Genomic DNA, 23,345 nt, shown 5'->3' with positions numbered 1-23,345 from the left:
TGGTGCACAGATGATAAATCGGACAGAGTGAAGTCACCTATAATAAAACATGAAGCCACTGCGGGGTTGTTGTTTGCAGATAAAAAATAATGATATGAAAGATGACTGCATAAGGCAGAAAAAACTACTAAGTGACTAAGAAGACAACAAAAATATCTGTGGTATCTGCAAACAGGTTTTCAGAATCCTGAGTTACTAATCTGTGCTTAGCTTTAATTACAAACAACTGAATTTATAAAAATGTCTTCACACGAATGTGATTTACTCAAACCAAGAGTCAATCCTCATTACGGGCAAATTCGCCTATACACTAAAATGTATTTGTAAACCCAAAAATGAATATTCGCGGGGCTCTCAGTCACTCAGGGACATGCACAGAGTAGTGAAAACTCTGAGTCACCCAACACGCATGTTCCAACAAGGTCAAACCAGCTGAAGTGAAACAAGGTGGCACTCTGCCTCCTTGCTGCAGCTCACACTATAATCCTTTCAGCAGTCTATCGGTACCACTTTTTTTGCTTTTCTGTGTTTTGTTTGGTGATTTCACTGATTAAAATGGCCCCCAGTGTAGTGCTGAAGGGCTGTCTAGTGTTCCTAATTGCAAAAAGTCCATGATGTGCCTCACGGAGAAAACACACGTTAGATGAGCTTCATTCAGGCATCAGTTACGGAGCTGGTGGCCATCTTCCCCCAGGAGCAACAGGTCAAAACATAACTACCACGAATGAGAACTGATTGTACTGAATGTGTAAAGTGAATTAAAAATTTTTTTCTTTAAGATTTTATTTATCTTTAGAGAGAGGGGAAGGGAAGGAGAGGGAAAGAAACATCAGTATGTGGTTGCCTCTTGTGCACCCCCTACTGGGAACCTGGCCTGCAACCCAGGTGTGTGCCCTGACTGAGAATTGAACCAGCAACTCTTTGGTTCACAGGCCTAGCTCAATCTACTGAGCAACACCAGCAGGGGGGGCGGGGATTGATTGCACTGCACATCAATTTTAATAGCACTAGTCACAATAGTCAAAAAAGTACAAACAACCCATATGTCCATCAATGAATAAATAGATAAACAGATTTGATATATACATACAATTAGAATGTTAAATTAGAATGTTACTTAGCTGTAACATTTTATGACAGGAATTTCATTTCATTCTATTAAAGGAATGAAATACTTATGCTATATCATGGGTGAGTCTTGTAAACATTATGCTAAGTGCAAGAAGCCAGACACAAAAAGTCACACATTACAGGACTCCACTTATATGAAATATACAGAATAGCTAAATTCATAAAAACAGAGAGCAGACTGGTGGTTGCCAGGGACTGGGAGAAGGGGAACGATAGGGAATAACTTCTTAATGGTCATGGAATTTTATTTTGGGGTAATGAGATGGTTTTAAAAACTAGATATGAGGTAGTGGTTATAACACTGTGAATGTCCTAAAATGCCACTGAATTTTAAAATGGTTAATTTTATGTTATGTGAATTTCACTCCAAAAAATGGCCCCAAATTCTACATAAAATGTCAGCAGCATAAGATGGTTCCCCTTTCTTCACTCTACATGACACTGGGGAATTAAAAGAGGGAGTCTGAAAGGTTAACCTTGAATTCAAAGTAGCTATAATCCCTACAGAAAAACAAGTATTTCAAAGTCTATAGAGTTTCAAGAAATTATACACTTTAATACAGCCTTAGTCTGAGAGGTCAAAAGGTTTTACACAGAGGCATTCTCCCACAGGAGAAGGTCCAGTGGGAGGAGAGAGGTAGAGAGACCTGAACACACATGCTAGTCACACGCTCAGGCCAGCTCACGTGGGAGTGCAAAGGGCTCCAGACAAGCGGCAGCAAAGTGAGGTTCAAATGAAATACACAGATGAACATTCACCAAGACAATTCCTGACGTTCCAAATCCCCTCTGACTGGCGACAAGCTGTCCGGAAACTGGTGGCTGTGGTTCTAACTACCCCCCAAGGTTCAGGGCCCATGTTCCCTACCTGTGACAAGAGGGTTCTGTCGGAGGTAACTCGGAAGAACCAGCCCAAAGAAGATTGAAAATCCAAGCACAAAGAGGTTCCGGGAAGAATTTAAATCAATGAACTGCAGGTTAGAGAGTCCGACAGCTGTGATCATTCCTAGGGAGAAAATACCAGACAGCAAGTTCAATAACTCACGTGGATGAGCTCACAGATGACAGATGACTCACAGCTGTCGAAGGCAGACTCCCTACAGAGTCCCTTCTCCCATCAGAAACCAGGCAGAAGACCAGTGCAGTGACAGGATGAGGGCACAAGTGGCAGGAGGGTGTCGAATGGGACCACCCAGGTTGCTGGGCTTATTCAGGGGCATAAGCGTCACACTGCTATGAGGCTTTCTCCAGACCAGGCAAAAAACTAAGGATTTTGGTTCCTCCTTGAAACCTCTATGCAAACATTTCTATTAAATTGGGAAACCCGCCCAAATATCCGGTCCCTGACCGACAACTAAATGGCAGAGAGACAGAACAGAGTCCTATCGTAAAAATGGTCTGTTTTAAACAGCCATACTCAGAAGGTAAGATAGGTTGAGTTAAATCACCAATTAAAAACCAATTTAAAAGATTAAATGTCACCTTATTTTTCCTAGACCAAATATTTTACCTTTGGTTGTTCCTTCAACATAAATTCAACTGAGAGTAACATAGGGTTTTATGTTTTGAAGGCCTATCCTTCTGTGTTTTTATTTTTCAGAGTAGCTTTGTAAAGTTTATGAGCATGTGTACGCAATTCTCAGCAATGTTTAGCCAAAGGGCCTGCCCACTCTTCTCTGTGTGAAACAGATTCAGCCCTGCTGAGTCCAAACATCTTGTGGTTTTGAATTTCTTGCTGACCCCTGAGCTGCTAAAGGAAGAGGTCTTCGACCCCACATTTGCCCCCAAACCCTCCAAAATCCCGGCTGCAGAAAAGCGCAGGCACTCTCAACATTTAGCTACCCTGACCTCTGCTCCTTGGTGACCGTACAAGAGGGCACTGGTCAGAGGTGCTGGTCCTTGGCCCACCCTGGGCGGCCAGGTCCCCTGACTCCAGAGGTCCTGGCCCTTCTGCAAACGCCCTGACCTGGCATGTCTCGGGCGCCGTGAAAGGGGGCACCAGGCTCCTTTTGTATTTTAAAATAGAAATTGTTACCTCTAATCGTACTGAAGAGATTTAGCAAAAAACCATAATCGCTATGAAAAATTAGCAAACGGGAAGAAATAAAATGAGCCTGAGAGGAAAATGGAACTTTACCGAAGAGGGTACAGAAGAGAGCACCAAGCACAGGATCTGGAAGGGAGGCGAAGAGGGCGCTGAACTTCCCGATCATGCCCAGGGCAAGCATGAGGGCGGCCCCATACTGGATCACCCGGCGGCTGCCGACCTGCAGGACACACCAGAGGCAGAGGTTCAGTTCAACACAAATTCTCCAGGCCCTTCAGGGCAAATGTGACAAAACCCTCATTCAAAATCCATATTACTTTTAAAATGTTTAGTTAAGAAGAATCAGTCTCATTTCATGATGAGGACTGATCTCAGTGCACAATTACTGTAAATTACTATAATGCACCCAGAGTAAAAAGATTCCCATCACCTTTCCTCATTCCTGTTGGTCCCCTTCTCCTCCCCTTAACTTGGAGGGAAAGGAGGCGTGGCCAGGACTCAGTCTGCTTCTCTGAGCCCTGGATGCTGTCCCGTCGGTGTGGACCTGCTCCTGCACTTAGGTCCTAGGTTTCTAACGCCTGCAGTTACTGGCTGGGATGACCTTCGAGTGTCTTATATGCAAGATGCAAAAGTTACCTTTTGCATCTGCTTCTCTTCTGGGTTTCTGACATCACCCTTCACTCACCAAGTTAACCCACCCAATGCACTTTAGCCTCATTAACTCCATCTTCCCTGTACCCTGAATCTGACAAAACCCCCAAATGCTTCTGGAACCTCCTTCTCCTCACAGTGTCTTTCCCATTAGCTATGGCACAGCCTAGAGGACAAGGTGCAGAATGCTCGAGTCCTGCTGCCTGGCTGGCATCGCCACTCTACCTCTGCCCACATGACCCAGCAAGCTACTTAACCTCCCTCGGTTGCAGGATCCCCCATCCTCATAACTCTAAACCTTGTAGTTTTGCTTTAAGGATTAAATAAAAAGACGTGTAAAATAGTTTGAACAGCACCTAGCATGCATCAGGCTATTTGATAGCCTCCCACCTGGGCCTGCTGCCTCTGGCCTTTCCTTGGTCCATCTATCCTGTGGTAGAAGGACCTTTCTAACACACTGATTTGGGAGGTCAGTTCCCTAGTAAGTCCCCTGCTGCTTGTGAATTAAAACACACTCTCAGGCTCTTCCCAAGGGAGCCAAGCCCACCACTGAGCTCCCTGCCCTGCCTCAGTCATGCTGGGGGCTTACTGCCTGTCCCTCAGGGTACCAGGCAGGCCCAAGCCTGTCTGTCTGAAACACCCTCTTCCATATCCCTCTTCTGGCTGGTTCCCAGACACATCCCTCAAAACACTACCCATGGCCTGCGAACCAAAGGGTTGCCAGTTCGATTCCCAGTCAGGGCACATGCCTGGGTTGCGGGGCAAGTGCCCAGTGTGTGTGAGAGGCACCATATTTCTCTCCCTCTTTCTCCCCTCCCTTCCCCTCTGTCTAAAAATAAAATAAAATCTTAAACAAACAAACAAACAAACAAACAAACAAAAAAAACACTATCCAAATGCAACCTCCTCTGCAAAGCTGTCCTTGATTCTAAGGTTACATCTCCCCACCCCCAACCCCCCTGCTCCAGGCTTCAGCAGCACCACTCACTACTTAACGTTGTCTCAACTCTATCTGTTAAATCTGATCCCTGCCTTCTAAAAGTTTCCACCCAACCCACAGCACCCAGGTAATGGGAGGTGGAGCTGGCACTGGATTCAAGAATCTTGCATCCTAGCTACCACTTTGTGCTGTCTTTCCCAGGAAAACATCCAGAGGACATAAAAGTGGTTCCAGAATGTCTGGGAGAGTGTCCACAGGGCTTTAAGTATGACTTACAGTGAGGAGAGGATGACTACTTACACTTAAGTTAATTAAAGTGAAATGAAATGTAAGACCCAGTCCCTCAGTTGCACTTGTCACATTACAAGTGCTCCACAGGCAACTGAGGCTGGTGGCCCCCACATGGGGCCGCCCAAGTGCCACCGCTGCACAGTGTTCTGCTGGATGGGGCTGCCTGGAGTGTCCCTCCAGCAGCTTCTCTAGGGACCCGAGGATCAGCTGATCAGGAACCTCGCTGTGCAGACTGCTGTGCAGCTAGGATCTGTCCCCTCAGCCTGGCACCCAGGCTCCACTGCTTCCACCCACGGCTCCTCCCACACAGCACCAAGTACAGGGAAGCAGCGAACAGGGCCAGGAAACTGGCGAATCCAGTAAAAATGGCTTATGCTTGGCTGTATCACGTAATAAGGGAGCCTTTCATTTATAAATGGCTCATTTTTCAGCAAGCATTTCTAAGTACCTACTATGTGACTAGCACTTGTTAAACTGGGGGCGGGAGGCAGATACAAAGATGAATAAGCCACAAGCTTATGATGAAATTAATGTACTTTTGTGATTGTTCTACTCTGTATAGGAGCCTGGGGGAAGAGAAACTGAAGAGTTGAAAAGGGGTCCCAGGAATGGTCTGAGGGAGAAAAAGGGGTCAATGGAGGAAAAGCATACAGCCGGAGGGAACCACCTGTGCAAAGACCGCCTCCCAGCAGGGTCAGGCAGCCCTGTCCAGTGTGCAGGGGGTGTACTGGCCCCAGGGATGCCTACAACAGTAAATCCTGTATGAAAACCAGGCATGGAAGACTGATCTGCCTTAGATGCTGTCAAAAAACCCCAAACAACAACAATTACAACAACAACAACAACAACAACAAAACACAGGCAGCAATGAGGCCATTCTTGTGTTCAGCGAGTATTAACAGAGTGCCTACTATACACTTATGTTCCAAACACAGTTCTGAAATCCCTGCTTTCCAGTGGTGACAGAGCCTTTGTGTCTCCTTCCCTGCTGCCCACGTCCCTACTGACCTCCTTTCTGAACTTTGGCTCTGCTTCTAGGGCCATCGTTTCTGAGTTCCCAAAGGCTTTCAACAGTGTGGGATGCAGCAGAGGAGATAAGACCTTCCTCTGGACACCCCCAACGAGATCTAAAGGGACATGGTGTTTACTCTCTAGAAATAACCTTAGTGCTAAGTACTGAGGAATAGATAAATAAAACACAGCCACAACAACCTACTAAATTACTAAAATCAAGTTTGTTGAGGCACAAGGAAACGATTCTATTCCTGTTCTAATTAGCCCAGGAACTTAAACTTTTGAACTTTTCAGTCCTGCATCAATGCCGGTATATGCATCTGGACATATACCAGACCTCCAGACAACCCTCTGATTACGCCCTGAAGGCCTCGTATTCAGACCTGACATCCATTCTCCTGACCATCGGGAGTGACTACACCCTCTGGCACCTATCTTTCTGACCTCCTGCCATCTGACTGATACCCATCTTGGACCAATCCTGGGGCGAAGAATGCAGGATACTTCTTACTGTAAGAACTCTTAATTTTTCCTTCTTCTTTAGAAAGCTTCTGGGTCTTTGCTTAGCTGTATTCCCACGTTGCAAACTCTAAGACCCCTGAATAAATCTTTATCATTTATTTCTAGCCGAAGCCTCCAAATTCTTTTTGAGTTCATTCAACACTATCATGTGAAGATGGTATCTACAGCTTACTGAGTACTACCACATGCTGGACTCTGCTAAGTGCCTCACATCAAGTTACTAATTCCAATACCCTGCATGCTATCTTGTTGACAAGGGCATGGAGACTTGGACATATGACATCACACTGGGAGAAAGTGATGGAGCCAGGGCTGGAACCCAACGCAGCCACTTCCCCCAAGTCTGCCCCTCTCTGGGACAGACACTGGCACACACGCAGCAGAGAAGTCCTGCACATGCAGTCTGACCCCTCAGAACTTCAGAACACAGTGGGATAAGCTGCCTGCACTCCTGATCAAGCAGATTAGAATCTCCACAGACACAGAATGCCACAACTGGATAGAGAATAGCAAAGGTGAGGCTTGCCAGGAAATGGGAGGCAGATTCTCTAAAAGAGCCACAGACCACCCTCTTTCCACATGCCCTGGAATTCTGACACAATGGCCCGTGCCGGAGCCCTTAGATAGAACTTTCTGCACTGATGAAAACATCCTGCACCTGCGCTGATCTACGGCCGCTACTAGTCAGGACTGACCATGGAGCTCCTGAAGCTAGTGTGACTGAGGAAGTCAAGTTTTTGTTTTAACTAATGTAAACTTAAAGAGCCGCACGTGGCTACCAACTACCATGTTGGACAGTACGGATCTAGTTCTAGAACTGTCGGATTTCAGACCTCAGTTCTACTCAAGAAAGTGACTTGTCCCACATCCTGCAGCTGCACAAGAGGCAGAGCACAGCCCATAACTCGTGCCTCGTTCCTCTGGACAGGATCTCCCACCAGCTGCATGGCCCAGGCCACAGAGAAATTTCTGCTCCAAGTCCAACTTCCCACCCAAGGCAGCTGTGCAGATGGCTGGGTTACACCTTCCACACAAGGCATGAAAACTGATTCCAGGGATGACAACACCCCCAACAGATGCAGCCTTTGCCTGGGGAAACGGATCCAAAGGGATTCAGAAGGAAAATCAATTTAGTTCATTGAAAAGCCCTGACAGGCTGCCTTTCAGAGTAAGTTGGCACCATTCAAACTGAAATAAAAATAATCATTCCCCAGACCACCCCAGACCTGTTTTAGAAGGGAACCTCAATGAGCAGCACCACTTACTCCCTACAGTGACCCCGCCCCAGCAGGTTTCAAAGGGATACAGAAAGGGAGCTAGCTTATCAAAGTGTCTTCCCCTAAGGGCCCCTCCATCTACAACATAATTTTACACTGATGTTATTACATGTTAGTTATATGTCTACAGGCTCATGCAGCAGACTGGTTAGAGAGCAAGTGGCTTATGCCCCCACTCTGCACTCTCAGCATCCAGTTCTTACTACGAGCAGCAACAGGACCCAGCGGCGGCGCTGGAGGAGGTGCCCATCAGCAGCCCTCACACACCCTGTGCTGGCGTACCAGGCAGCAGGTGGGGCCATCTGCACACCTGAGGCTGAGCTCTGTGCTGGCACCGACAGCTCCCAGGAAAACCAACTTCAGGCCTGTGCTCTGTGTGCCCTGCTCCCTCTCCCTGGATTTACAGCCAAGATTAACCAAACCTAGTTAGTATTGGGTTTCTCGTTATCTAGCTATAGAACCTCAGAGAGCTAGGGGGAGGGTTTCCCATTTCACAGAGTGAAACAGTTCTAGAAGGCTCCAGCTTACCCCCAGATCTCAGGATACAGGGCTCAGGTGAGGGAGACCTGTGACCCATGCAGACTGTCCAGGACGGTGCACCCACTCTAACAGTCTCTAGCTGCACAGCATACAAGGGCCAGGGGCCGAGCTGCACTACTGAAACCCCGGCAAACAGCACGCTTTGGCCTAGACCAGCGGTTTTCATTCAACCAGTGTGCTGCAAGAATTTTTAAAATATGCAGTACTTAATTATATCTAGTCAGAGACATTGGCCTGTATTGCCTTAGGCTGTCAAATTAAAAAATGACAACAGCAAAAACAACAATAGCTGTCCAGTGTGAATAAATCAAAATTATATCTATTTTTTGGTCAGAATGACAAAATATGTATTTTTTGGTGTGTTGTAGAATTTTAGTAATTAGTTAATATGTGCCATGAGATGAAAAAGGTTGAAAATTGCTGCCCCAAAACAACTGGGATATAAACTTTATTTGTTAGTAACACATTCGAAAGGCCTAGAGGCAAGCGCCCTCGAACCGAGGCTGAACTGTGAGGTGAGGCAGCCCCAGGGTCGCGTGTCTGTGTTTGAAGGTGGGCGAGCAGAAGGGGCAACAGGTCGCAGGCCCTGTTCAACCTGGGTGACTTGCATGGCTCCTCTGACCCACTCACTTTACAACTGGTATCATGTAAAGGAGAAGGGTTCTGGTGCTACCGTTTGAAAACCATGTTAATTCTTTACTAGAAGATCAACTTTTTTTTTTTCTGTAACAAGTGGTATCATCTCTCATCTAGAACTAATGCCATCTCCTAACTGGACTTCCATTTCCACCTCCTCCCCCACCAGCAGCCAAGTTATCCTTAAAACTAAAGCAAAACCAAAGCCAGATCAAATAGCCTCCTCCTGGGGCAACGCCCTCCACTCAGTCTCCACTGCCTCCAGGGCCTGTGACCTGGTCCTCAGTTACCTAGAAGACGCCATCTACTCCTACCTGTCCCCCACTGGCCTCCTTGCTGATCTACAACAGGCCAGCCTGCTACCACGACAGGGCTTTGCACTGGCAGCCCCCCTGCCTGAATGCCCACTCCCCAGGCATCTGCACAGCTCCCTCCTGCCCTTGCTTCCTTCACACCTTGGCTCCAGGCCATCTTCTCAGCTAGCTTTAGCCTGACCATCCCATTTAACACTCACCCTCACTTCTCATCCCCCCACCCTGTCCCATGTTTCTATCATATTTAGAATGCTTACTGCTTATGATTTGTTTTCCCCTGCTAGAATGTAAACTCTACAGCAATGGGGATATTTTTCTTATGCACTGATGGATGTACCCCAAGTGCCTGAAACAGCAGGCTGGCACAGGGTTGCAGTGCCCAGTAAAAATGTGTAGAGTGCTGGAAGGCATGCTAGCACCTGAGTGCCTGCCTCCCCAGGCCCCCTGAGGGGGCAGACCTCCACCAGCACTCCAGACACCCCTCACCAAAAAAAAAAAAAAAAGAGAGAGAGAGATGGAGGAGACAATCTCAGAATTGAAGGCCTTCCTTGTGGAACTCAGGTGGTCAGACCAATTAATGAAATGGATCAACACTTAGCGGCCCAACCATTTAATTAGAAAAATGTTGTACCTTAGTAATTCCCAAAACTCCAATGTTGGGACTGGATGAAGTAGAGCCATTCCCAGTACCAAATATGCCATCGAGAACACAGGAGAGACCCTCCACGAAAATCCCCCTAAAATGTAAAGGAATGGGGCAAAAAGAACATTCATTCAATGGGGGAACACTGTGGAATATGCTCTAAATGGCTGTGACCCAAAGGCAGATATGTCACCTCCACATGCGTTGGGAGGGATTAGCAATGCACAGTCTCAGGCCCCACTCCAGGCCACCATGCTCATTCAGCTTTGAAAAGCACCTCAGCAAACCATGAATTAGGCACAGTTTTCACGGAGTATTCCAAATTAAGGGATTTTAGCCAGAAAAACAGCTATTTGTTGGGATCTAAGACAAATACGGACCACCTACTCATTTGATTCCTTTGCTATTAACATATAGTTTCATCAGGAAAGACATGCTTTGTAATTCTGTAAACACTGACACTTCTTAAAAAGAAATCAACATACAAGTATTTTAATCATGTGTGACAGCTCAACTGGAGACAGATATAAAAACATGACTGTAAACCCTAACAGAACCAATGCAAGAAATGCTAAGAAACCAGCCCACTGGATCTCTTTGCATGCAATCCCTTTTGGAAGGGCAGCAGCTGGGTGGGAAAGAGGTGGTGGGGGTGATCTGGGTCATTTTATCTTCTCTGTGGACTCCAGAGTCCAATTCACTCCTGGCATCCAGAAACTAAAGACCAGGTGTGCTGAGAACCTAAGCACCACAGTTCCATACCTCAAGATTCTGAGGACTTCATTTGCTCCTGCTCTTATCTATTTCTATGAATTGTAATTGTGAATAGATGACACAGCATCTACCCCTTAGAACAGCTGGGGAAACGAGAATAAAGGGGACAGCCCTAACCGGTGTGGCTCAATTGGTAAGGCGTCATCCCACAGGCGAAGGATCACTGGTTCGATCCCCCTTTGGGGCATGTGCCTGGGTTATAGGTTCAATCCCTGGTTGAGGCACATGCAAAATGCAACCAATAGATGTTTTTCTCCTTTTTTCCCCTTCCCTTCCCCTCTCTTTAAAAATAATTAAAATTAAAAAAAATAATAAAGGGAACATTCATTCACAACCCCAAACCAAGCAAAGAACCACAGCACTGTCTCGCATGTGTTTTGGTGAGTTTAAGGTCCAGAGTGGCCTCAGAGAGGGTCTTATGTGAGTGTCACTGTGAGAAACAAAGGGTGAGAATTCTGCTTGGTGTTACAAACGAGCAAGATGAAGACAGTGACTTGTCCAAAGACAAAGAGCCAATGAAGAGCTCTGATGCTTGGCTGCCTCTGTGCTGAAACTGTTGGCTTCTTCTCCAAGATTAGACAAACCAAAAAGCAAAGCAATGAGGTGCTGGGCCCAATAAAAAACCCATTTTCTCAGGAACGTACCTGTTTATTGCGTGGATGGGAGGTGGTGGCGCACAGGACAGCCTTGCACAGGCGTAGTAGTCCCCGATAGACTCGATAATACTGGCAACAACAGCGCTGAGCATGCCAATGACACCAGCTGCGGAGATGGTGGGCAGCCCCCACTGAACTACGAAAGGAAGACAAATGTGAAATCCTCACTTTCTTAGGAGGGCAGGCAAAAGTTATCAGGTACCAAGTCATTCAGGACATCTGAGGACTCCACAAAACCAACTCATATTTTGAAGCTCATGGATACCCTTTTAAACCTTCATCCCCAGTGGCTGTGCCTGGGAATAGTTCCTGAGTCAGATGAAACTGGCCATAACCAGGATTGGTCTGCTCTATGTCCTAATTTAAAAGAAACTGTATGGCAGAAAGAGGCTGGTCCTTCTTTTCCTGCTTCAAAGCCAGTATCTAAATTACAATTTAAACAGCCTGCTGTGTTGGGACAGAAATTTGTATGAGGATTTTTAACCCTGCTGTAAAAAGTATGGTACAAACTACTGGTGCCCTGGCTCTGGGGGTGGCATTAAATAAAAAAAGCAGTGAAAAGTCACCAGCTAAATTTAAACCCCAATAGTAAAGTGTTGCACAAGGTATAGGTAACCCTTCTCTACTGTTACAGAAGCTCTTTTATATTCAGTGAACCAAGCAATGGAAAATTAAATAGTTTCCTTTAAGAAAGCCAAGAGAATTCCCCAAGCAGCTTCATTTTGAGTATCTGGATTTAGTTAATTCTTCATTAGATGTACATTTAAAGAAAGAAAAAAAAAACCTGTTTTGGACTTTCAAAGCCACAGATCTTGTTTAATAAAAGTAGTATGAGGAACAGCCACTGTTAGAATGAACAGACTTCTTTGATAAAGTACCTAGACCTTCTTCCCCTGAACCGTCTGTTTTAAAAAGCACAGTGGAAAAAGGAAGATGGATAGATAAAATGGTCTCCTGTGTGGGGTCAGCAGGGCAGTTTGAGAACAGACACGGGATGACCCAGGAACAGTGTAAGGGTAAGACCTCTAAGGAAGGCAACCCAAAGTGGGTCACAATGAGTGCAAGTCTGGAAGTCAGGAGAACAGTCCCTGTCCAGGGAGGGGCTGGAGAGCGGGAGCTGAGGGGACAGGGCATCCTGGGCAGGCAGCAAGCAGCCTGAGCATCAGCGGAAGGGCAGAACCGGGCACACAGGGACAGGCCGGTGATCAGCAGAGGGCACATGTGTTGTGGGGCAGGCAGGTTTAGGAAGGGCTCCACATGCCACCTACAGGCACTTGGCTTCTGTCTCATAGGTAAAAGGGAGCAACCTCAGGTTTGAGAAGAAATACGTAACACATGAAGTAAGATGAGCAGAACACTCATATGCCTGGAGTGTGTATGAGAACAGAACTGCTCCTACCTGAGGCCACTTTACCCCTTGGGTGCAGCCAGAGGACGCAGAGGCTCACAGTCAGAGGGTCAAGAGGTGCGTCCATGGACAAGGGCTCAACATGCTCTGTGTCCACCAGCAACAGGCTCGGTCAACATCTTATTGCCAGGTGGGTTTGGAATAGATTTTCCTCATGTAGGTGATTTCTTTAACAAACACCACTTTGTATTTTCTAAGTAATCTTTTATATGGTTACCCTGTTGCTGATGTCATGCTTTGGCTTCATTCTAGTGTCTTGATTTAGGGGAGGGATTCTTATTTTAATTTGCCATTTACTAATTTTCAGATACTGTCTTTTACTTCAGATACTAGTCTCTTTACTCTTACTGTTTTCTATTATTTTCCCCCTTGTGCCTGAAGTCCTTAACTTTGATTTATAAAACCTTTATTCCACCTACTGTACTCCAACATTTTAAATTTATAATCTTCTAAATTTTAGACCCCATTTTCTTCAGATTATATGTACATTTAAAACCTTGCTGGCTTCTGACTTCTCTGTTTGCTGTTATGTCTCCCTAACATCTCTCCCTAACTAGAACCTTTAGTTTATGTTGTCACTTTACAGCAGGGTTCTCAACCTCAGCACTTGACATTTTGGGCCCCAAATTTGTATTTTAACAACCAACCCAAGTAATTCTTTGCATACTAGAGACAGAGACATATATCAAAACTGATCTCCAAATTAAGCCAAATCATCGGACTACTTAAGACTGCCTTCTCCTGGCTTTCTGGGGTCGCTGTTCCCAGGGGCGCTCTGCCACCAGAGCAGCTCATGGCAGTGAAGGGCTGTCATGAGCAGGAGCCAGGCAGCACCGTCTCTGAGCACCTGCACAGCAGCCTCTCCAGGTGGCTCCCTGTGTTGCTGTGTGTGCTCATCTCAGGAGCTTCCCGCACAGGCAGAGGGCTGCCCAACGTACACTGAGGGGCTTCCTCCCACCTGCCCCCCCACCAGGCCTCCTCCTGAATCCCGCCTGCCCTCCTAGACCTCCTCCTGACTGCTTCAACAATTGACTTTTAACCTTATTTTGCGTCAGATTATATGTATATTTATGAACTATACATTTTTTTTTGAAAAAAGTAGAGGTAGACATAAATACATACTTAGACCATATGACCCAATGGGAGTGTTTATTAAAAAGACTACACTTTTTAAAGTGTTTGTAAATGTGTCAGGGACAGAAGGGACAACTGCCAATGTCACCATCATTTAACATGCTCACAACAGTTGTCTCTGACCCCATCTTAATATTCTTGGCTTTTCCTGCTTTCTCTCCTCATTATTATAAAATGTGAAGATGTGATCACTAAACAGGGGAATACATTAGCACAGCCTGACTAAGCTCAGGCTTCGGTTCTAATTAAAACCCCCAAATGCCTGAACAGAATCCTCACAACAGAACCAGCAAGCATCAACAGCCACTAGGTTCACATGAGTCACTTTGGGGGAAGAATCTAGAAGGTGCTAAATGTAAATCCAAATGATACCTCACTGGGGACTGCCTTCCCTTCCACCTTACCAAGACTTATCCAATACTTAAATCTTAAGATCCATCTTCCACCTATTTGTGAATATCAGTTTACTTCATAGCTGTGACCAAATTTAAAAACAGATTATAGCTCCCCATTAAAAGATTATACAAATTCATCATCCTTGAGCAGTTTGCTTGCTAATCTTCAGGCCCCTCCCACTCAAGTCGGGTGCTTGAGCCCTGTGTTGCTCTATACTTGCATTTCTAAGCTGCTGCCCTTAAATCCCAGCCGCCTGACCTCAAACCCCGCAAGAGACCTGTTATCCAGGATTTCACTCTAGTGGAACTAAAAGAACCAACCAGTAAATCTGAGAAGGGGGCTGGTTTGTCTCTGCACATTAATTATGGTCCTCCAGTGACAGGGCCTCCCTTCCTCTTTGGGGGTTGAATGCTCTAACCACCAGAATGGTAAGACCTGCAGAGACAAAGAAGGCTTTTCCTACGGCACAGCCTTCTGCCAACTTCCAACTCCTTTAAGTTGCCCTCGTGAGCTCCTGCCTGTTCTGGCCCCCAGAATACTTACATGGGTATGGGACCTTAAACCACGGGGCTACCAGAAGCACACCCTGCCTGGCATCTGTCCGAGCATAGAAGCCATACTTGGTGCTGTCAGGAGGAAAGACATCTGTCACTGTGAAGATGAAGCAGAGCAGCCAGGACACAAGAATGGCCAGGATGATCTGAAGTAGACCAAAAAAAAATAATCTTTGTCAGGCTATAGAGGTGGTGGTTGCTGGCAAAACACATGCCTTTCTACGGTCTGAGTAGCATACCCCAGAACCCATCATTGTTAGTATTGCACTAAAAAAAAAACATAACAGATCTGCTGAAAACCATTTCCTTGAATGGAAGCACATTTAGAGAGAGCAGTTTTACACAGCTAGTGTTACTTTAACCCTAAGCCTGGATGGTAAAATACAGATAATGGACAAGGTGCCTGCAGGGCTCGCCCATCCCAGGATCAGTCAATGTGCTCATAAAGGATTTCAGAATCAGAAGCTTCTACCACTTTAACTTGAAATCCATGACAATCTGGGTGGTCATTAGTACCCCAAAGTCACCACACAGACACAGTCGCCCCACTCCCCCCACCGAAGCAGACCTGCTTAGAACCCTCCTTTCACATAAACATTGCACCTAATGAGCTATGGGCAATATTGCCGGGAGAAAAAACATGTAACTACTTACAGGGAACATTTTGAAAAGCTGCAACTTGTATGCAGTCCATCCTTTCTTGGATTTGTAAATTGGGAGAGGAAATTTAACATTTCTGGCATATTGAGAAAACAGTAATACTAGGAAAATTGTCCTGAGGAGAAAAAGAAAATAAACTAGTTTAAAAGCTGTATGTCTGCATTTTAAAATATTACTCAAAGCTTTAATGCCAAAGTGATCACATGTTCAACTCATTTCTCTAGAAAGCTGCTAGTCCTCTTCACTATTATTTGGGAAATTATATCTTTTATAAATGCCATTTTTCAAAAAAATATTAGAACCTTTTTTCTTAGCATTTCTTGATTCAGAGAGTTACCATGTAAATATTTTGGCTAAATTTTCCTTAATAGAATAAGAAAACACAAAAGATATACACGCTGATAGGAAAAGCTCATGCTCTGTAAGGGAAAAAGACAGGCTGTCAGATACAACATAGCGCAGTGTAGTTACAACTACAAATTAACCAAAAACAAGCACCTGTAGCACAAGCGTGCGTGTGCACACACATGCACACATGTATGTGCAAACAGTAAAATGGAGTCCAAAATGCTCACAGGAACTGGCCTCAAGTGTTGATATAATATGCAACTTTCTTCTACTTTTCTGTATTTTCTGATTTATTTATAAAGAAAATTACTTTTAAAAAGAAAAAAGCTTCAATATTTAGGAAAGCTATATACAGTGGAATTCAATATTAATAACAACATTCCTGAGGTTTGTGTGTCAGACATCATGTGAAGGTCTTCCCACCCGTCATCTCAGCCTCTGCAGTGGCTTCTGTGATCATCCACTTTAGAGAGACAAGTCCCACAGTCCGAGACTACATAGCTAGTTTGCAGCGTGGGCGGGCCAGGAGGCTAGCCCTACAGCCTGGACTCCAAACCACTTTGCGACATGGGTCCTAAGGGCTGGGACACCCGGGCTGGCTCAGAAGTCCCTTTACCCTAAGCCCCACACTCCTGACCCAGCTGCAGTGAGGGCTATAGGAGGCAGTGATGTCAGGTGACTTCCCTGCAGCAGGACCTGACACATCCTCATCAGTTCAGTGTCCTAAGTGTAGCAGATGTGGGATGGCTTCCCATCAATGAAACAATAAAGGCATAACACAATAAACACAATAATGTGTTTCATCATCCATCGGGACACACTCTTTCACTTACAACCCAACGTAGAATTGGCAGAAGAGTGGGTTCTCCATCAAGGCTAAGCTTAGTTGTTCCCAGGCACAGTTCCAACTGCTGAGAAGGAATTATCAGCTCCATTGACAGCCAGTCAAGTGCAGTTTCACTGTCACATTCCTAATGAAGTGCAGACTGCAGACTGCAGCCAGCTGGAGAACAGGCCTGTGCTGCTCCGCTATCTCCCTGCCTCTCGGGTGCTTTCCAGACCTGGTGATGGGGGTCTCTGCCCTACCACAGTCACCAGGCCAGTACAAGTTCAAGGTTAAAAACATGAATAGTGCTCAAGTTATTCTAATTTCCCTAGAGCGGTGAAGTTTAACAACAACAACAAAAACAGCATAACAATGAGAAATACTAAGTGGTTTACACTTACACCAACATGAAATTTGCATGTTTTAAAAAATGCTATTAAACTTCCAGTCAAGATGGAAGTGTAGGTAGACACATGCTTTACCTCCTTGCACAACCACAAAAAGAATTAAAACTAAATCTCAAAACAAATAACACCCAGAGCTGCCAGAAAATCAAACTGTGTAGAAGTCTGACAACCAGGGATTTAAGGAAGACACATTCACCCAGATGGGTAGGAGGGGTAGGGACGAGGAGGTGAACGGAGAGGTGAGGAGACGCGGTGTGGTGCGAGAGGTGGCAGCAGAATGGACACAGGCAGTCCCACACTCACATGTGGCGGATAAAAATCAAGAAGGATATCTTGGGAGCAAGCCATCCCAGCCCCAGGCCAGACCACACAGTGCAGGGTTCCAGTACAGGGAGGATAAATCCCCATAACTTCTGGCTATAAAAACCAGTGGGGGGTTGGGGTGGCAGAAGAAAGAGCTGAATTTTCAGGCCCTTAAAGGGCCTGCACAATCTTAGAAGATATGCAAACCTACCCACTCTGGGATTTAGCACCAGGGCAACAGCTGGAAGGGCACCAGTCACATACAGGGTAATGGTTCAAGTGACCAGAAATGGAGTCAGTGCCAGACAACCCTCCAGAAGCTAGGCAGCAGCACAGTCCCCTCTTTGAGTCATCCCCCTATACAAAGCAGTGAAGCATGTTGATCTTCTTTGACAATTACCTAAGACTCCACCCACACAATTTACAGGTGCCTTTTCCACAATAGGCCATGCTGCTAAGACAGGGAGCCAAATTAGCTCTACCTAAAACACAGAAACAAACACAGGGAGGCTGCCAAATTAAGGAAACAGAGAAATATGGCCCAAATGAAAGAACAGAACAAAACCCCAGAAAAAGAACCAAACAAAATGGAAATAACCAACTTATTAGATGCAGAGTTCAAAACACTAGTGGATCAGGATGCTCAAAGAACTCATTGAGTGCAGCAACAACATAAAGGACGAAATGAAGGTTACACAAAGAGAAATAAAGAAAAATCTACAGGGAACCAACAGTGGAAGGGAGGAAGCCAGGATTCAAATCAATGGTTTGGAACATAAGGAAGAAATAAGCATTCAACCAGAACAGCAAGAAGAAAACAGAATTCAAAAAAGATAAGAATAGTATAAGGACCCTCTGGGACATCTCCAAACATACTAACATCTGAAGCATAGGGATGCCAGAAGGAGAAGAGGAAGAGCAAGTAATTGAAAACTTATTTGGAAAAAAATATGACAGAAAACTTTCCTAATTTGGTAAAGGAACTAGACATACAAGTCCACGAAGCACAGAGAATCCCAAACAAGTTGGACCCCAAGAGGACTACACTAAGACACATCATAATTAAAATGCCAACAGTTAAAGATAAAGAGATAATCTTAAAAGCAGCAAAAGAAAAACAGAGTTACCTATAGGGGAGTTCCCATAAGACTATCAGCTGATTTCTCAAAAGAAATTTTGCAGGTAAGAAGGGACTGACAAAAAATATTCAAATTGATGAAAAGCAAGGACCCACAACCTAGATTTCTCTATCCAGCAAAGCTATCACTTAGAATGGAAGGGCAAATAAAGTGCTTCCCAGACAAGGAAAAGCTAAAAAATTCCTCATTGTCAAGCCATTATTACATGAAATGTTAAAGGGACTTACTTAAGAAAAGATCAAAACTATGAACATTAAAAGAATAACAAATTCACATCAACTGAAATTAAAACAAACAAACAAACAAACAAACAACCCTATGCAAACAATCAGAACAGGAACAGAATCATAGAGATAGAGATCATTTGAAGGGTTATCAGCTGGGAGGGGGTAGGGAGAGAATGGGGGAAAAGGTACGGGGATTAGGTAGAATAATTGGCAGGTACAAAATAGACAGGGGGACAATAAGAACAGTATAGGAAATGGAGAAGCCAAAGAACTTGTGTGCACAACCCATGGACATGAACGAAATAGACAGGGGGGCAGGGAGGATTGCTGGAGGGAACGGAGGTACTGGGCAGAGAGAGGCAAAGGGGAAAAAATGGGACAATTATAATAGCACAATCAATAAAATATACATAAAAAGGCTATTGATTTATTTCAAAGTGGACACTCTGAGATCCAAAAAGGCCCCAAATTTGCTATTTTTGTCATTATTGTAGGTGACAATCCACCTGACAATTACACCTGTGGTGTGCACTTTCCAGAGCACATTTAAAAAAGGACGAGGGATATACACAGAACTCGGGCTCAGATCCGGCAGCACAAACTACGTGAGTGGACTGGCCAGGCGGGCACTCCATTTTCTTCCCACTCTTAAACCCACCTGCTTCTAATTTGTGTTCATCCTCAAATATACCATAGTTTGCTGTGTATAATGTGTACGTTTTTGCCCAAATTTTTTAGGGAAAAATAAGGGTGTGCATTATGTATCAGTACAGCTAATTCTGTATCTATATAAATGTTTTTAATTCTTTTCAAAAAATTTTGGGCCTTGTATTTGTTGTGTTTTGTAATTATTGCTACATGAAATTTCTTGTACCATAATATGTTCAAAAATAAATGCTAAAACTCCTTTATAATACAAAAAATAACAAGTATCTAAATATAAATAAATAAAAAGTTGAATTAAAAAATTAAAACAAAAGAACTTTTCCCTGAAAGTTTGGGCCCAAAATGTGGGTGTGCACTACCCACTGTCCACGGCAAAATGAGGGGCCTGTGGGGCAGGTAGGGCAGGCAGTCCCACAGCAGAGGCAGGAGATGGGGAGTGTGCCCGTGTTCACACCCCTTGACTGACCAGAACAGGGACCAGGATCTGAGCTCCAGATCCTCAGGCCACAGTTCCATCCGCCACAGCTAGCTCCTTCTACTTCATGTTTACCTACTGCTTGCTTGTTGACCTTTCTTTTACCTTACAAATAGTATTCAAGAAACACATACTAAAATGCAGGAAAGTTACACAAGGAAAAGAAGCAAAAAGGAAGACAAAATCCTTAAGATTACTCATCATCCCATCACTGGTGACAACCATGCAGCATTCTGGTCTGGTAACCCCAAACAGTTCCTATTTGGGGGACATTTACAGGTCACCCCGGGGTTGGAGAGGGAGACAGGACTGCCTGTCATCATCCTTGCCCTCGGAGCACAAATAGGTCCTCATATGACTCAAAGTGTAATTGTGCTTTACATGACACTTCCCAACCAGCTTGTAGCCCCTGTTAATGCCATGACGCGGACAGATGGAGCTCAGCACCGGCATCTTGGTGGCTGCTCCGCACTCCGTCTCACAGACGTACAGACATAGCGCATCCTAACAATTCCCATTTGGTGCGGCCCTGGCAGCAACAGAAACTGACGGACCACTCGTCCCCGGCACCTGCCTGAGTATCTCCTGATGGTAAGTTCCTAGGCCCGTAATGGATCTGCCAAACAGTAAATAACTTCTCTAAAAGCTTCTGAAACAAACTGCCAAATATGTAGAGAAAAGCTGGGTAAACATACAGGGACCAAAAACACTTACTTGCTACTCCCTGTAACATAGGGTCTTATCATACCTTTAAATCTCTCCCAATTTTATAAATTTTAAAAACTATCATTTATTTTAACATTCATTCTTTACATATGAATTACTTAGTGCAGCATTGCTTGCAACAGTAAATATTTTAAAAAACATTCATGAATATCACCTGGAGAAGGGTTTAATAAATTATAGATTATTTCATACTATTTAACATTGTATAATTTTACAAAGATTGAAATAGATCTAAACATAGTGTCTTGTTTTTCATCCCAATAATAAATGTTGGGATGAAAATCAAATTGTAAAATAATATAATGGTAAAACTGTATATGTACATGTTTGTATTTATGCATAAACAACAAAAATATGAAAGAATATTAAATTTTTACTAGCTAATCATGAGATTTTTTTGAGGATGGGGATTATTGTACCTTATTCCCTGTTTGGGGAATTACCTTAAATTTCCCTGTTTAATTACTGTTAAACTTCAAATGGTTAGAATTCAAATGTTTTCAGGGATACAGATAAAATGAGATTTCTCTTGAGTGTTTGGGGATGGTACAGGAGGGCTTAACACTATTCTTTCTACTTCTGCATAGGTTTGAAACGATTCCTAAGAAAAGTAAACACAAAGTTTTCTCAAGAGAAACACAGTTCCCATCGAGGACCTAAGCATGGGGTTAAGAATGTTGGCACATTCACCCTCCCCTAAGAACACGTCTCTGGACGCTGCTTCTATTGCAGCGGCTGAGGGAGCCGTGCTGTACAGCCTGACCTGCCCCACTGCCCCACTGTGAAGGGAATCCCCATAAATGTGCACTTTGATAACTGGGTGGGAGGGTAATGCTTCAAAAACATTAATTGGCTATTTGTATTTATTTTCCTTATTATATGACTACTCATATATCCTTCAGCCATTACTCCACTGGGACTCTCTAATTAATGAAATACTATGAATTGGAGACATTAGCCTTTCTTGTAGAATTTTTTATAAATCTTTTCCCAGATTCATTCATAATTTAATTTCAGTGGTTGTTTGATATGAATTTTAAGTGCATCGGAAGTAAAACCCATCAATCTCTCTCTTTTCATTATCTGCTTTAAGATCTTCCCATTTGTTTGGTTTTTTTTTTAATCCTCACCCGAGCACGTGTATTGAATCTTAGAGAGAGGGGAAGAGCATGAGCACCCTAACTGGGGATCAAATCAGCAACCTAGGTACAAAGTGGGGACCCCCCCACAAAAAGCGGAATTGTCTTCTGGAAGGCAGACCCATTGTAGTACAGGCTCCCCCGCTAGTTGAGTGTTCTAGGAACCCATCTGTATCAGTGTACCAGCTGGTGGTGTTGTAAGGGCTGTGTTCAGCGTCAACGAATTTTTTTTTAAGACTCTTTCAACATGTTTGCCCATTTCATGATGGGTGATTTACAGGGCACCTGTCTACACCGTGCTGAGTGGTCAGCAGTTTTTGTCCAAAAATGGCATGACCCCTGTGCCCCACCCTCCCTATTCACCCAATCTTTCCCTGTGCAACTCTTGTTTCCCAGGATGAAAGAAAAGAAGTCCTCAAAGAAAAATGTTTTTCCAATGTGGAAGAGGTGAAACAAAAAATGGCAGAAGCACTAAAAGGCATCAAAATCAATGAGTTCAAAAACTACTGTGAGCAGTGGGGAAAAAACATCTTGATAGGTGTATTGCATTGAATGGAGAGTACTCTGCAGGTGACTGAAGTTTAAACATGTAAGAATACACAATTTTTTATAAATAAATGCCCTTTGTATGTGCCCTTGACCTGGGATAGAACACACAACATTTTTGGTGTAAAGGATGAAATTCCAATCAACTGAGTCACCCCGCCAGGACAAGATCTTCCCTGTCTTTTTAGAATTGTCACTTCTATTTGTTTCATATTTTTTGTGTCCTTATCAATTCCCCCCCCAACATTCGCTGGGCTCATTTTTTATCCTGTTTTTCTAGTTTCTGAAGATAGCTCTGTTCATGTGTTTTATTTGCCTTTAAGGTTATTTTCTCAAGAACAACTCTGACTACTCGGTAAAATGTGATCAGTGTCATTACCACCATCATTCTCTGTATTATCGGTGATCCTGCCTGGGCTGGTGTGGCTTAGTGGTTTGGGCATTGTCCCACCAACCGAAAGGTCCCTGGTTCAGTTACTGGTTTGGGCACACACCTGGGTTATAGGCCAAGTTCATGGGTAGGGGTGTGCAAGAGGCAACAAATAGATGTTTCTCTTACACATAGATGTTTCTCTCCCCCTCTCTCCCGCCCTTCCCCTCTTTCATAAAAAAAAAAATTACTAGCAATTCCAAAGTTCCAATAAATATGTTATAAATAATCCTGATGGCAAGATACTTGTAACTTTTTTTTTAAAGATTCTAAGCCATTTGGGGGGTTTTGTTCACCTTTTTGTTATTGATTTCTAAATTAACTGTACGATAGTAAATACAATTTCTCCCTTTTGGAACTTGTTGCACTTCACTGAATAAGCATTCTTACATGCCTTATACACACCAAACCTGGTGTGGAGTGTATTGGCCAACCTTCAATGAAATGAAAAAATTAAGAACAATCCAAGATATTTTCACATACATTAATTTGTAATGATATGTGGGTTACAATTACGCAAGGATT

The 23,345-nt window shown here is 44.2% G+C and overlaps 1 protein-coding gene across 4 annotated transcripts in view; it reads right to left on the bottom strand.

Annotated features, from left to right (window-relative positions):
- The window catches only part of SLC23A2 (solute carrier family 23 member 2), a 121,261-nt gene that overhangs the window by 7,010 nt on the left and 90,906 nt on the right, over positions 1 to 23,345 (bottom strand). For all 4 annotated transcript variants that reach the window (XM_028523808.2, XM_028523806.2, XM_028523809.2 and 1 more), the window contains 6 exons: positions 15,583 to 15,703; positions 14,918 to 15,074; positions 11,425 to 11,572; positions 9,995 to 10,100; positions 3,269 to 3,398; positions 2,000 to 2,137 (listed from right to left, as the gene is read on the bottom strand). In XM_028523808.2, the coding sequence (XP_028379609.1) occupies positions 2,000 to 2,137; positions 3,269 to 3,398; positions 9,995 to 10,100; positions 11,425 to 11,572; positions 14,918 to 15,074; positions 15,583 to 15,703 (800 nt within the window). The remainder of the gene's footprint in view (positions 1 to 1,999; positions 2,138 to 3,268; positions 3,399 to 9,994; positions 10,101 to 11,424; positions 11,573 to 14,917; positions 15,075 to 15,582; positions 15,704 to 23,345) is intronic.

This window comes from Phyllostomus discolor, chromosome 9 (assembly GCF_004126475.2).
Source record: "Phyllostomus discolor isolate MPI-MPIP mPhyDis1 chromosome 9, mPhyDis1.pri.v3, whole genome shotgun sequence".
In the NCBI taxonomy this organism is placed as follows: domain Eukaryota; kingdom Metazoa; phylum Chordata; class Mammalia; order Chiroptera; family Phyllostomidae; genus Phyllostomus; species Phyllostomus discolor.
Note: the sequence above shows the minus strand (reverse complement) of the source record. Positions and strands in the feature narration are given on the sequence as shown.